The sequence below is a fragment of the Conger conger genome, chromosome 4 (assembly GCF_963514075.1).
Source record: "Conger conger chromosome 4, fConCon1.1, whole genome shotgun sequence".
NCBI classification, from domain to species: domain Eukaryota; kingdom Metazoa; phylum Chordata; class Actinopteri; order Anguilliformes; family Congridae; genus Conger; species Conger conger.
In genome coordinates, this window is record NC_083763.1 from 31,287,640 (window position 1) to 31,301,776 (window position 14,137).

Genomic DNA, 14,137 nt, shown 5'->3' on the forward strand with positions numbered 1-14,137 from the left:
TAATCAAATCTATTTATCAAAACATCACTCGCGTGTGTGAATAGTTTTATGACATGCTATGGACAATCTACCAAAAGGTGTCCTACTTTTACTTATTTCACCCTATTTGTCGACTATTATTGGTCCAATTCGCATGAATCTAGAGTTTTAGTGTCTTGGATAACCAACAAGTAACCTTAACCATAAACCACATTCCTCAGGAGAATAACTTTGAACGGATGTTAACTTCTGGTGGAAACGGCCGCTTCCCCGTTTTTGTTCGGAACACATAGAATCTAAATAACACATCCATCATTGTTTCAGTCGAGATGAAGGTAAGGGGTAACCTTTCTATTTTGAGGACGGACCGGATAGAGCAAGGTTATGCTAATTTGCTAACTTTAGCGAGCATGCCTTACAAACTGTTCCCGCGTTGGCTAGCTAAATGATGTGTGTGCAACTTCGCTAGCTAGCTATATTAGACTTGCCAAATTAGTGAACATTACATTAGCTAACTTGAATGTGAGTGATGAGATACGGTTTAGTGGTTTCTGTATTATACCAGTTACAGTATTTTACTATCTTACAAATTAGGTTTATGTTACTGAGAAAATGGGCAGTGTTAAGCAATGCATTAGTTATAATTTATAGCTACCAAGCTAACGGGTTGTGGTGTTTCAATTAAGTCAGCTAACGACGCTAAGAAGTAGTTCGCTAAGCTAGCAGCTATCTAGCTACGTTTCGTCGAACGTTACTTGTCAATGTTGATTTTGTTAAACATTCGTTAGGCTAACTTAATTAATTTGCTATCTTTGAGTTGCTAACTGTGCTAACTTAGGAACGGTTTCAGTTTTGACCATGGCGGGAAATGATACACACACTAGGGAACGTTAGTCTAGCTTGTTAAGATTAACCAAATAACGCTTTAAAGATTTGACTGCATAACAGTGTGGAAAAACTGTAGTAGTTGTGCTTCAGGCGCTGTTCGGTACATCATGAAAAAGTTCGGAGCTTAACACGGTCTTCCAAATACAGCGACGTTGTGTAGTTATTTGTGTTTTTCTCTATAATTATTGGTCCAATGCACATGATTCAAAGTGTTGATATTGGTGTTTATTTAAAGCCAATAAGCAACCATAATCATAAAACATATTCCTCAGTAGAAAAACTATCATTGAACGGACGTCGCAGTCGCTTCCCCGTGTTCTGTTCGGAAGTTTATGTTCGCAGCTGAGGTGTATGTTAGCGGACCAAGTTTTAGGCTCATGGTCAGATTAAACACTGTGAATCGCACTTCAAATGGAACTTCTGACAGGAGGGTTTCTCACGTTTTGTGACATTTTTAGGCGGCGCTTTAACGACCAGGAAGCATGCTTCGGATAAGCACCTCGCCTCCAAACGAGATTGACGGTCAGTGTCAAAGCAGGACAAGAGCAGACCTGGTACACGATCTCCCGGCATTTCTAAACGTTCTACAGGTAAAACAGCACCAAGATGAAAATATGACACAATCCAAATGGATTCGTCTACGCGCAGATGAAGCCTGCTTGTGGGAAGACGAAGGGGGATTGCTCGTTACACCTCTATCCTGTTCACAGCAATCAGATGGTAAGAAACAATTCGAATGATGCATTTTTGTTTAGAACTAGCTGTGTCAAATTAGCGTGGTTCAAGGAATTAATATTTCTTGACATTTAAGCATAGTTATTAATAATTTGTGACTGAAAGTATTTAATAGTAAATGAAATCCCGACATGCTAAATTGAGACTGATTATCTTTTCAGCTAAAACATTCATTTGAATGATCCTAAAAAATTTCAATGGAGGAAAGCGACAAAATTTAAGTAGCCTAAACTTTTAGGATTTTATGTTCATCCGATTAAACATTTTTTAGTGTGTTTGAATGCCTTTATTTGTCACTTTGTGTAGGTAAAGGTCTGATACGGAGAACAGTTTATGACAGCACAGACCAGCTCAGGTGACCCAGTGAACTTAGAACATAAGTTATAACTTTAAAACGTATGAAAACCATGTTGGTTTTGTTTTCAACAGTTGCATTACAGAGCATTGTTGACGTTTTGCTTTCAGTATCAGATTTGACAGAATAATTAAAGTACAGTGCAGCCTGTTAGTATTTGGACATTGACACTATTTCTATACTCCACCTCATTAGATTTGAAATGGAGCAACAACTGTGAAACTAAAGGGCAGCTTAAAAGGACTGTCAGTACCCCATTTAAGGGGAAAAAAGTAAATGGACAAATTCATATAATTTTAAATCATTTTAATATTGACTACTCATTGCAATTACTTTGGATTGGATAACTACCTGAAGCATACAACCCATAGACATCTGAGTAGAATCTGTATTTTTATTGCTAGTGACTTTTATTACAAAACTTTTTTTTTTTCACTTTGGAGAAAGCGCGAATTAGTTATTAGTGGGCAACTCTGTCTAAAGGTAGCCTATTTTCCATGCCATTCCTCAGTTAGTGTCATATAGTTGAAATATCTGTTGTTCAGTGAGCTTGTTATTGCTGAATATCTTGGTATACATTTTTAGAATAGCTATTTTCATATAATCACCCCTTGTCAGTGTCATGCCTTCAAATATTTGACTAATTACAAAAGTAAAGCAGAAACTGTATTTTATCCTCATATTGAGTGGTTAATTTGAAATCCATTGTGGTGGAGTACAGAGCCAAAACAACAAAACTTCTGTCACTATCCAAATACTTATCAACTGCACTGTTGGTAGCAAGGTCCTGCTGAAGTGCATAATGTCCTTGCCTGAACCTAACCTCATTCACAAGATTCTGGCCAACCATTCTCATTTGTAATTCCTTAAATACAAACCATTACCTTCTGGCTGTAGCCATAAAATGGCCAGAATGAGAACAGAGAGCACTTGCGTCTTTTATACTTTAGAATATCCAAGTTTTTCTGATTGTTAATCTTTTAAACATTATTACTGCATAGATTATTTGTTATTATATGCTACAGCTATAGGCAGTATCATTTTAAATATGTTATACACTTTATATGGAGTAATGAAATTATTTAGCTGATGCTGATTAGGCTAAGCAGGGGACAATCCCTCCTGGAGCAATGCAGGGTGAAGGGCTCAACAGCAGTGCGGCTCTTATCATTACCACACTGAGGCTTGAACCACCAACCTTCCAGGTCCCAGTCATGTACCCTACCCTACCAGGCTGGAGAAGTGTGCTAATTAGCAAAATACTGGGGTGGATTTTATTTTATGAACCTGGATTTTCCACTTCTGAAAATACATTTTGTGACGTTCTGATGTGACGCTTCTTTCTGCTGTGGCTCAGAAAGTATCATTGCATTGCTTCCCTTACACCGATTTCGTGCTGTATTGCAGGTTCTTGGCAGATGAGGACGATGAAGGCGATGCCTTCAAATATGAAGGTTGAAATGACTCCTGTAAAACCCAAGTTGGACTTAACTATCATACGTTTCTCTGCATACTCATGTTACACATTTTACTAGGAGTAACTTGGACTTTGCAGAAGCTTTGTGAATACATGTTGTATCTCATTCCACCAGCAATTGGGTAGGTTGTTATGTGCTTGGATTTTTCCATCTGTTTAATTTGCCACCTCCACATCCTTCCAGAGACCAGAGTACATGAGCAGGATGATGCAGCAAAGGAAGAGCTCAGTTTAGTCTCCTCTGAACTGTAAGTGTGGCAAACCTTTCAGTTCTTCATATTTACTCCTTTTAAAAATAGAATTGTGTGGTATATGGACTGCATCTATATAGCGCTTTTATCCAAAGCGACTTACAATTGACGCCTCTCATTCACACATACACTCACACACCAACGGCAGCAGGCTGCCATGCAAGGCTCCTCGGGAGCAATTGGACGTTAGGTGTCTTGCTCCTTTCGACACACCCAGGGTGGGGAATCAAGTCACCCTTACCTCCTGAGCTAATATTGCCTCTGATATTATAGCAAAGCACATGAACTGTGAAATATATGAATCGCTGATCTTGCCATGGATTGTGAATTACACTTAAGAATTGACTTGGGTCAGGAAATTTGATTTTCAAATGATAAGAATGTTGAATATAGTCAGTAGACTAAATTAAATTTAAAAAACACCACTTATACTGTAATATTGACAAAAAAAATGTTTGATTAAAAAATATTCAAATTCATGATGTCAGGAAGGACCTGGACCAAATAGCTTAGAGCCCAGTAATAAATTGAATTCCACCCAATTATTCCCTTCATAGGAATAGATGGGAATGTTTAAACTGATATAAACTGATGTTGCCATGCAATTGATTTCTTATAACCTTGCTGATGCTTAATATATACCACAGTAACTACCAAAACCATGCTCACTGTGGATTCTGGAAGTAGAAAATATCAAATATGTTCTGTGAATGGGATTGTATAGATGAAGCTCAACAAGTATATGTTTTCCCCTTCTAATAGAAGCACGGAGGGAAAGAGTGATGTGGTCACCGAATTGGTGCATACAAAAAACTGCCTGAAGAAGATGAATGCTGATCTACAGGAAAGGCTGGATGTGGCAGAGGATTCCAATTCCGTCCTACACTCCGAGAATAGCATGCTGAGGAACCAAGTCAAAGGGTGACGATGTTATCCAGGCTTTTTTCCTGTGTGCACTTCATGTTCAGGCCAGATTCCCAATCGGACTCTTTCATTTTGGCCGTCCATCCAATGATTAGCTGTCAAACTAATGCCCAGGCAGTAAGTGGGACGAAACCTATAAGCTACCTCCATTACACATGCGAAAGCCATCTGCATGTTACATGCCTTGCATTTACTAATTTCAAAGGTTTTGGTTTTGCTGAGACTGTACAAAAGCTGTCCAGGTTTTCAATCCTATTTCCAGACGGCCCAGGTGTCTGCCTGGCTCTGAACTCCAGGCAGGCACGTGAACATCCTGGGTTTATCTGCCCAATAATGATAGCATGCGCTGTGTAAACGGCAAATGATGGAGCACAGCCTTCCGGGACCGGGCTGATTTGGCCTGAGGTGGTATTTATTGCTGAAGGGCAACAGCTGTCTGTGGGTGCTGTGTACAGGATGAAACAGGCTGTGGATGATGCAAAGCAGCTGATGGATGAAGTGGAGGAACTGCGTGGCTCCCTGGTAGAGCAGGCCATGGCCAAAGGCAAGTTGGAGACCAGCATAAAACAGATGGTGCGTGGTGGGCTATGTTCCTTAAACATTTCTTTAAATACTAAACGATAGTTAATGCTGAAAAATGTCATCAGGTGTGCTAAAAACAACCTGTGTAATGATGCTGCCAAGCTCTTACTATTGCCACAAGCATTGTGACCTCTTGACAAGCAAATTATGAATTTCAAAATAATTTGTTTGAGCACACTGCGCTCAACCAGCGGAAGACAGATACTTGTATAGTTCCAACCGTCTAACTTCTCTGAAAACTACGTCTCTTGTTTAAAAAAAATACACATGATACCTTGTGTAAATAAGACAGCTTCAGAGTTGTGTATTTCTTCACTTTGAAGGAGGTAGGCTACTTACTTCAAGTCTTTATGCTAAGCTAACACGTTATGCTAACATGAAAATCTTGTCTCACTCTGGGTAAGTTAGAAAAAGGGTATATTTCCCAAAATGTTGGTATATTCCTTCTTGATAAAATCTTGATAAAAATACCAGGAAATAAAAGCAGAAATTCGTATTTGTCATCTCATGTACATATTTTGACCTCAAACTCAATTGTCTTCAGTGTATAGCAAAAACAAAGGAATTGACCTTGCTGTTCCACTACTTTTGGAGGAGATACACACATACAGTGAGCTCCATAATGTTTGAAACAAATACATATTTTTTCTTGATTTGGCTCTTTTGCAATCAAACAATTTGGTTAACCGTATAACCAGCTGGAGTGGGTTTATTTGCATTTATTCCTTTTTTCCATATGAAATTTACAATCAATATGGCCACATGATATACCATTATGTGTTAAAACCTATGGTTCTATCTGTATTTGACACCTATTTTATGATGCCATTGCTTTAGCTACAGCAGTTCCTTATTTAAGTCTGGGTGGACCTTACCTTCTCTGCATTTTGGAAATCTAGTTGTATTCTGGTTTCAGCAGTCAGCAGAGTCCGACTGAATCCAGAACCTGTGCTGCAATAGCTTTTTAGGCCATTCCAAGTCAGGTATACCCTGTATAAGTAGCAGTCATCGGTATAGGGTCTGCTTGGGGAATGGCTAGAAATTGTGGGCCCCATGAAAGGGTGTTATATTGGGCTGCCCCTCCATATGCATAACCCTGTATTTTGGTCCAAATGCAGTAGTAGAGTACCACTACATAATTGCATTGGGAGCATAATTTACAATAAAAATGAAGAGTGATCACTACTATTAACATTACATTAATGGCATTTGGCAGAAGCTCTTATCCAGAGCGACGTACAGTTGATGAGACTAAGCAGGAGACAATCCTCTTCTGGATTGCAGGGTTAAGGGCCTTGCTCAAGGGCCTAATGGCTGTGCGGATCTTATTGTGGCTACACTAGGGATCGAACCCCCAACCTTGCGTGTCCCAGTCATGTACCTTAACCACTACGCTACGGGCTGCCCTCTGAATGAATGAATGGATGGATGATAGATAAATAGATGATTTGTAGCTATCAAGGAAGCAAGTTGGCAATCATTGAAAGTTTTTAAGGGTTTTTGTACTGGAGATAAGATCTGGTACTTGCCTAAGAGATCCAACAAGAAACAAAACAGTTGTTATTCTCCTGTAATGGATTATAGTGATACAAATGACCAAATGACTGACCTCGTATGTAACTTATGCATACAAAACAAATTTGTATTTCAGTAATGAAACGGAATTGATTCTGACTCAATGTATTGTGAAATCTACATTGATGTAACTGTAGGCTTACACAAATATTTGACAATTATATTAGAGATAATTCTGTCCTAAATGACATTCAGAAACACAAAATCCATCATACGGTACCATAGTCATAATTAAATAAAATATAAAACATTTAATTGCTTTACCACAACACTTCTGAAACAGTACGCTACTTATTTTGACCATTGCCTATTTTGGATTACGTTATTGGTCTGCCCGTTGTGAATAATGCCTGCTTTTTACGTTAACCCTGAGTCTGCATTTGGTTCCTCTGTCCCGGTTCCTGCTCATATTGTAGACTTAGGCACCCTATAGAAAACCCATAGAGAGGCCTAGGAATCACAATGCATTTCAGCAGTCATGTGTCCTGAAAAACACTCATATGATCAAATACAATGCTGGTGTCACATCCATCTGTTAAGGGATATGTAACGTGCAGGTTGCATCCGCCCATAAGGAGTCAATGATGTTCCAAGCAGTTGTTTTTGGTAAGCCTAAGGTTTGGCCGATGTGTTTTTTGTCTTTCTGAGCTTGATTTGCACAAATCTGGTCCTCAGGTTGACAAACACCATTAACATACTTTAAAGGCTGTATCTTTGAAACCTTGAATCAAGACTAGACTTGAATCTTATAACTGCGCTAAGGAAGCAATTGAAGACACCTGACTAATCAGAGCCAAAAATATTGTGCCCTGAAATGGAGGGTACATAAGGGGATGTAATTTCTAATTGGTGATATGAAAATATAAATACAGTCAGGTCCATAAATATTGGGACATCGACACAATTCTCATCTTTTTGGCTCTATACACCACCACAGTGGATTTGAAATGAAACGAACAAGATGTGCTTTAACTGCAGACTTTCAGCTTTAATTTGTTCTTGGGGCATTTTCCCTTCAGTTTTGTCTTCAGCAAGTGAAATGCATGGTGATGTCTATGCGTTCCAGACTTCAGGCTGTAATTGACTGCAAAGGATTTGCAACCCAGTATTAAAAAGTGAAAGTTTGATTTATGATTGTTAGTTTGTCCCATTACTTTTGGTCCCTTAAAAAGTGGGAGGCACATATAGAAACTGTTGTAATTCCTACACCGTTCAACTGATTTGGATGTAAATACCCTTAAATTAAAGCTGAAAGTCTGCAGTTAAAGCATATCTTGTTCGTTTCATTTCAAATCCATTGTGGTGGTGTATCGAGCCAAAAAGATGAGAATTGTGTCGATGTCCCAATATTTATGGATCTGACTGTATATGCTTTAACAAAAGCTGAGATTCTTCACTTAACCGCAAGTGAATTGTTTGATTACAGATAAGACATTTTGCAGTGCAGAGCCAAATTGAAAAAACATTTTTTGTCCCAAACGTTATGGAGCTCAGTGTTTGTATACACAAGTGCACATGCATACAGACAGGCAGGCAAGCAGACAGCTGTATAGACGAAGTAGCACTACATCATCAGTGCTGGGTGGAGTGTTTGCCCATCTTTGTGCAACAACCAGTTTTAGTGGGTCTCATGAAATTAATCATATCTCCTATGGCAGGAAAAAGAAAATGAAATACTGAAATGCCAGCTCGAAACTCTCATCAATGAGGTGTGTGCTATATTCCTATCTTTGTTTCTTTCTGTGACTGCCATTTCTCTACTTGATTTGCGTGATGAAAATGAAGTGGTTTTGTTTTATTTTATACAGATGTGTAATACCTCTGAGAAGCAAATGGACAGGGAGAAGATTATTCGCCTTAGTAGCCTCCTGCAAGACTTAGAGGTGCCACAATAAACAGTGTCCAATTTCCCAAACACTGCAGTATGATAACACATTTTTCTGCCTTGAGTTTCACACATGTGTTTCTAGCAATTTAAGGAATAATCATTACAATGAATTTGTTACACTGGTTCTGTGTTACTCCAGAAATTATATCCAAATCTAATTTTTGAATAAATTGCTTTCACTACTGCTGTAAATGATAAATGGTGTGTGTCTTCCAGAAAGACATGGAAGAAACAAGATTAACTCTTGACCACAAAGCAGAAGTTATTCAGACGGTATGCATGTATTTATAAGAACATATAATTAGTACAGTGAAAATGTTATGACTGTACTATTATATCAAGATAAAATCATTTTGTGATTTGTTTACTTATGTATTTATTTCAGAAAGATTTCCAGATTGAACAGTTGGAAAGCTCCCAGGCAGAATACTCTTTAATTGTCCAAGTAGGTCAAGTTTGATCATAATAATAACTCTTTTTGTTCACAACGCACTCTGGCTTTCTTTATATCTGTATATTTTTATATATTAGTATAGTATTAGTATATTATTTTTACGAGGCAACACCCGCACATTTTCAGTGTTTAAATTTTTTTGTCCAGGATCTGAAAGAGAAGCTGAAGGACCTGGAGGACCAGTTGGCCGAAGCTTTAATGTATGTGCAGTAGTTACAGTTTATATATGTACAGACTCATCAAACCACAGCTGTTGGGTGATTTGTGCTGCTGAGATGCACAGTTTTGGTGCAGGCATGCCCAGTGGTCTTGCATTGGTCTCTTACTGTGCTAGTGTCAGCTGTGGTAGGCAGTTCCATGGGAGGGTGGGTGGGGTGTGACCAGCCACAGCATTGCTCTGTGAAGATGGTTTCCAGCTGGCAGGATTGTTCACCTTTCATCACAGCAACAAGCAACGTCCTCAGTTCAGTCAGGGCCTGCAGACTGCCTGCAACAGCTGTGCATTAAGTGAACTCCTCCAGCACAATAACTATGCAGCTCAGCTGTGCACGTTCCAAAGGAGTGCTGGACAATTGGTCACCTAAAATTGGGATAAAAAGAAAAAAAACATGAAAATGCCCAAAACATGTTTAAAACAATGCATATGAATGCTATTAATGCTGTACATTACAGTGCAGGAGAAGGAAGTTTCCAGGACCTGGATGGCACTTTCTCCCCCACCACTCGTAGTAGCAGCGTCTCCCTGTGCGATGAGCTGAGGCTGCTGCAGCATGTCAATGTGCAGGTGTGCTCAGTCGCTTTGGAGAAGGAAGGCTCTTTTCTGTCTCTCTACTGTTGTAACTAAAATTTCCAATTAGATACATCTTGCAAATATTTATAAAGAGGTAAAGGTTAAGGCAAAAGATTGCCAGTGTTGCCGTGGATGCTCTATCCTTGTGTAAGTCTCTTTATTAATATTCATAAACTGTAATGTAGGTTTGGCTCTACCTTGTGGCAGTTTGAAATATTGCAGGTTACTGTACATTATTTTTGGAAGTCTTAATGAATTAACAAGACTTTTTTGGTTTTACCTAAAAAAAGGAGGGGTTTCTTGACCATCTTCTATAGGACTTTTTAAAGCTGACCCTTTGACCATAATTTAGCGGTTTCTTATCTGGCTTCCCATTCCACTTTTGGCAGTGTTCTTGCATTATTTATAGTCCCTTTCAAAAGTATTGGAACAGCAAGGCCAATTCCTTTGTTTTTGCAATAGACTGCATACATTTGGGTTGAGATAAAAAGATGAACACGAGACAAGAATTCTGAATTTATTTCCTGGTTTTTACACCTAGATGTGTTAAACTACCTAGAACATAGCGCCTTTGGTATCAGACGAGCACATTTTTAGGCGAGCAATAGTATTGGAACAGAGAGTTTTTAAGTCAATGAAAATAAATAACACATGGTAGCATATCCCTTGATAACATACCCCTTGCTTGCAATAACTGCATTAACCCTGTGACCCATTGAAATCACTAAACTGTCTTCTTTTGTGATGCTTTTCCAGGCTTTTACTGCAGCCTCTTTCAATTGTTGTTTGTTTTGGAAAACCCACCCAAAACAAACAACAACTGAAAGAGGCTGCAGTAAAAATCTCTAAAATCTCTTCTTCAGGAGGTAAAATGCATGCTCAATTGGGTTAAGGTCTGGTCTTGGCCAGTCAAAAACCATCCGCATTTTCTCTGTAATTAAGTCCTTTGTTGTGTTGGCAGTGTGTTTTGGGTCATTGTCTTTTAGTTTGGACAAATTTCTCTGTAAGTTGGCAGACAGACACACTTTTTACACACTTCTGAATTCATCCTGCTGCTACCATCATGAGTTTCATCATCAATAAAGATTAGTGAGCCCACTCCAGAATCAGCCATGCAGGCCCAGGCCATGACACTTCCTCCACCGTGCTTCACAGATGAGCTTGTGTGTTTTGGATCATGAGTAGATCCCTTCTTTCTTCACACTTTGGCCTTTCCATCACTTTGGTGTCAAGGTTAATCTTGGTCTAATCAGTCCATAAAACTTTGTTCCGGAAATGTTGTGGCTTATCTCTCTACTTCTTTGCAAATTATAATCTCGCCTTTCGATTCTTACTACTGATGAGTGGTTTGCATCTTGTGGTATAGCCTCTATATTTCTGCTCTCTGAGTCTTCTTCAGATGGTTGAGATACCCTGTGGAGATTTTGTCATCAACTGCTGTTGTTTTCCTTGGTTGACCTGTTCGATGTCTTTTGCTTTGTTTCTTTCTTTTTCAGGACATCCCAAATTGTTGTACAAGCTATCCCCAATGCTTGCGCAATGGCTCAAGCCATTCCCCTCTTTTCTAAGCTTCTTCCTAAGACAGCTCTCTGGTCTTAATTTATTGTTTAGCCAATCAATCTAACAGGACACATCTGGCCAACAAGAAACACCTGTAAGTCACATGTTCCAATACTTTTGCGCACTTAAAAATGGGTCTGATACAAAAGGTGAAAGTTGTTTTAACAAATCTAGATAAAAATACTTGAAATGAAAGATTAAATTTGGATCTGTCATCTCATGTACATTTTTGACCTCAAACTCAATTGTTTTTAGTGTATACCAATGGAATTGTCCTTGGTGTTCCAATATTTTTGGAGGGGACTGTAAATAAGAAATGCATACTTAAAATGGAGTGCATACAAAACCATAAGTGCAGGTTGTTGTTTTTAAGGAATTATCATCTTTTATTCCCCTGAAGGAACTATCTAAGGAAGAGACAGAGGTTGTGGAAATTGCCAGTGATTCCAGCATTCCAAATCTAGGGTAATGTGCTCGAGTAGCTTCACCTGAAACAACCTGTAAAGATCCCTACACAAACCCAGGCATATAGTTGACCTGGTCATCACTCACTGGCTGTGTCAATTGTCCTTATGTCCTTGCCAGTATTTTCTTGTCTGGAGCACTGCCCTTCCTGTTTTTCAGATGGTGGGAGAGAAAGTGGAGCAGGCTGAGGAGAGGGGCTCATGCAGCAGGAGTCCTGAGCTTCCGTGTGCTGGTGCCCCTGTGTGTGGCCACTGCCATTGCACCCATTTATTATGACAACCCAGGCCTGAGCTGCGTGGACATGATCGTCAACGTTGCTCACCGCTTGATCCAGCCATACTGCTCTGTCCATCACATTGGTCTCCCACCCATCTGAAGACCACACACGCAAAAATGCAAGCTCAAACTATTGTATACAAAAGACTTAAGGTACATACTGTATACAACATATAGTTAAAAAGCTTACACTCTCATTTTGCACATTGAATACATATGTCAATTTCTGTTTCATGTTGACAGGTAACCGTTTACTTTATAACCAGACAGTTATGAAAGTCAATATCTAGCTGAGCCTGTGGTTATTTTGTTCTACAATTATTTTCTATATGGTGTTGTATTTGCATTTTATTTGTAAAAATATTTCAATGTTTAAACCTAATTCAATCTGTGTTTTCTTTGTTAGGTATTTATTGGACTTTACAATTTATTTTTAGCCCATCCACTTCAAGGTTTGACATAATGTGTGTTCAGAGATGCTCTTCTGCATACCACTGTTGTAACTTCTGGTTATTTGAATTATTATTATTTGAACGACGCCTTTGTGTCAGCTTGAACCCATCTGGCCATTCTCCTCTCACCTCATTTTCGCTCACAGAAATGCTGCTCACTGGATGTTTTATTTTTTCTTTTCTTTTTTGGACCATTCTCTGTAAACTCTAGATACTTGTGCATGGAAATCCCAGCAGAGATGAGCATTTTCTGATATACAACTCAAACTACCCTGTCTGGCACCAACAATCTCACTACTTTCATACTTTCAGTTACCAAATAGCCTACTCTGCAGAATCAGGCTATGCATGTAGCATGAATTAGGATTATTTTAGGTATACTTTAACACTTTTACATGAGTAGGACTCTTACTGGGGTAATATTCCATTAAGGTTTTTCTGAAGTTTAGAATTTGAGTACTTCCATTTTGCATGGCAATTTCTTCAAGCATTGCTATAATGACAGCTTATGGGAAAACTTCATTCATTGCATTCAATTAATTGTACTGGTGTAAACTTTGGACCCTTTAAATCCACATATAATGATAATTACAATCCCCTCCAAAGGTATTGGAACAGCAAGGTCAATTTCTTTGTTTTTGCTATATACTGAAGACAATTGAGTTTGAGGTCAAAATTTGTTTTACTGCAGCCTCTTTCAAAATTTGGTCAAACAACTTGGAACATATCACATTTTTTATCAGACTACCCAATTTTTAGGTGAGCAAGTATTGGAACACTTGACTGACAGGCGTTTCTTGTTCCCCAGATGTGTCCTGATAGATTGATTGGTTAAACAATAAATAGTTCTGAATGTCTACTCTTGGTTTTAGCCTTTGGTTATGCCTGTGAAGACTCAATTTGTGTTAGAAAACCAACATGAAAATCAGAGAGCTGTCTTTGGGAGAAATGCAAGCCATTTTGAAGCTTAGAAAGAACCGATCACATTCTGAACTCTTGTCTTGTGTTCATCTTTTTATCTGAACCCCAAATGTATTCAGTGTATTGTGAAAACAAAGGAATTGGCCTTGCTGTGCCAATACTTTTGGAGGGGACTATACAAACTATAGCCTACAGTCAAAAGGAAGCTAAACTAAAACAAATATGAAGAAAATTAACTTTTATACAACTATAAAGTTGGGTTAATCACACTGGTTATGAAAGTTAATATTTAATAGTATTATAAATATTAGGGTAATTCCTGGCATTAAAATCCCCACACAGCAGCACATTCCCCTAGCCTGGAAATGGCTGGTCTCTGTGGAGATTGCTATAGAACTGATCGTCATAATATTGTGACTCCAAGGTGGGAGTGTATGCTGCAAAAATGTACAGGTCATTGTCACAATGAATATTGAATATTTTTGAGCTTGAGCCAAATGTGTGTTGGTCCTTTTTTAATTTGGGTTAGTCGGGAAGCTACTGGTGCCTTCTCTGCACCAAATAT

At 38.7% G+C, this 14,137-nt stretch overlaps 1 protein-coding gene across 4 annotated transcripts; it reads left to right on the forward strand.

Annotated features, from left to right (window-relative positions):
* Nucleotides 1-231: 231 nt before the first annotated feature.
* LOC133127443 (myosin-7-like) lies at nucleotides 232-13,931 on the forward strand. Of its 4 annotated transcripts, none has more exons than XM_061240356.1 (15): nucleotides 232-314; nucleotides 1,326-1,587; nucleotides 1,909-1,957; nucleotides 3,365-3,411; nucleotides 3,619-3,682; nucleotides 4,448-4,606; nucleotides 5,065-5,182; nucleotides 8,425-8,475; nucleotides 8,575-8,649; nucleotides 8,871-8,927; nucleotides 9,040-9,099; nucleotides 9,256-9,308; nucleotides 9,781-9,892; nucleotides 11,859-11,923; nucleotides 12,083-13,931. In XM_061240356.1, exons 2-15 carry the CDS (start codon nucleotides 1,350-1,352, stop codon nucleotides 12,297-12,299), a joined length of 1,365 nt encoding a protein of 454 aa, XP_061096340.1. In that variant the 5' UTR covers nucleotides 232-314; nucleotides 1,326-1,349; the 3' UTR covers nucleotides 12,300-13,931. The 4 variants fall into 4 exon arrangements, with proteins under 4 accessions (XP_061096340.1, XP_061096341.1, XP_061096339.1 ...); XM_061240357.1 differs by lacking the exon at nucleotides 232-314 and adding an exon at nucleotides 322-360; XM_061240355.1 differs by lacking the exon at nucleotides 232-314 and adding an exon at nucleotides 366-501.
* Nucleotides 13,932-14,137: the final 206 nt, after the last annotated feature.

Excerpts from the sequence above, each read along its gene's own strand:
- LOC133127443 (XM_061240356.1), top strand. The coding sequence starts at position 1,350 with ATGCTTCGGATAAGCACCTCGCCTCCAAACGAGATTGACGGTCAGTGT. Across the intron at positions 5,183-8,424 it reads AGACCAGCATAAAACAGATG|GAAAAAGAAAATGAAATACT; the intron begins GTGCGTGGTGGG and ends CTCCTATGGCAG. Across the intron at positions 11,924-12,082 it reads TCCAGCATTCCAAATCTAGG|ATGGTGGGAGAGAAAGTGGA; the intron begins GTAATGTGCTCG and ends CCTGTTTTTCAG.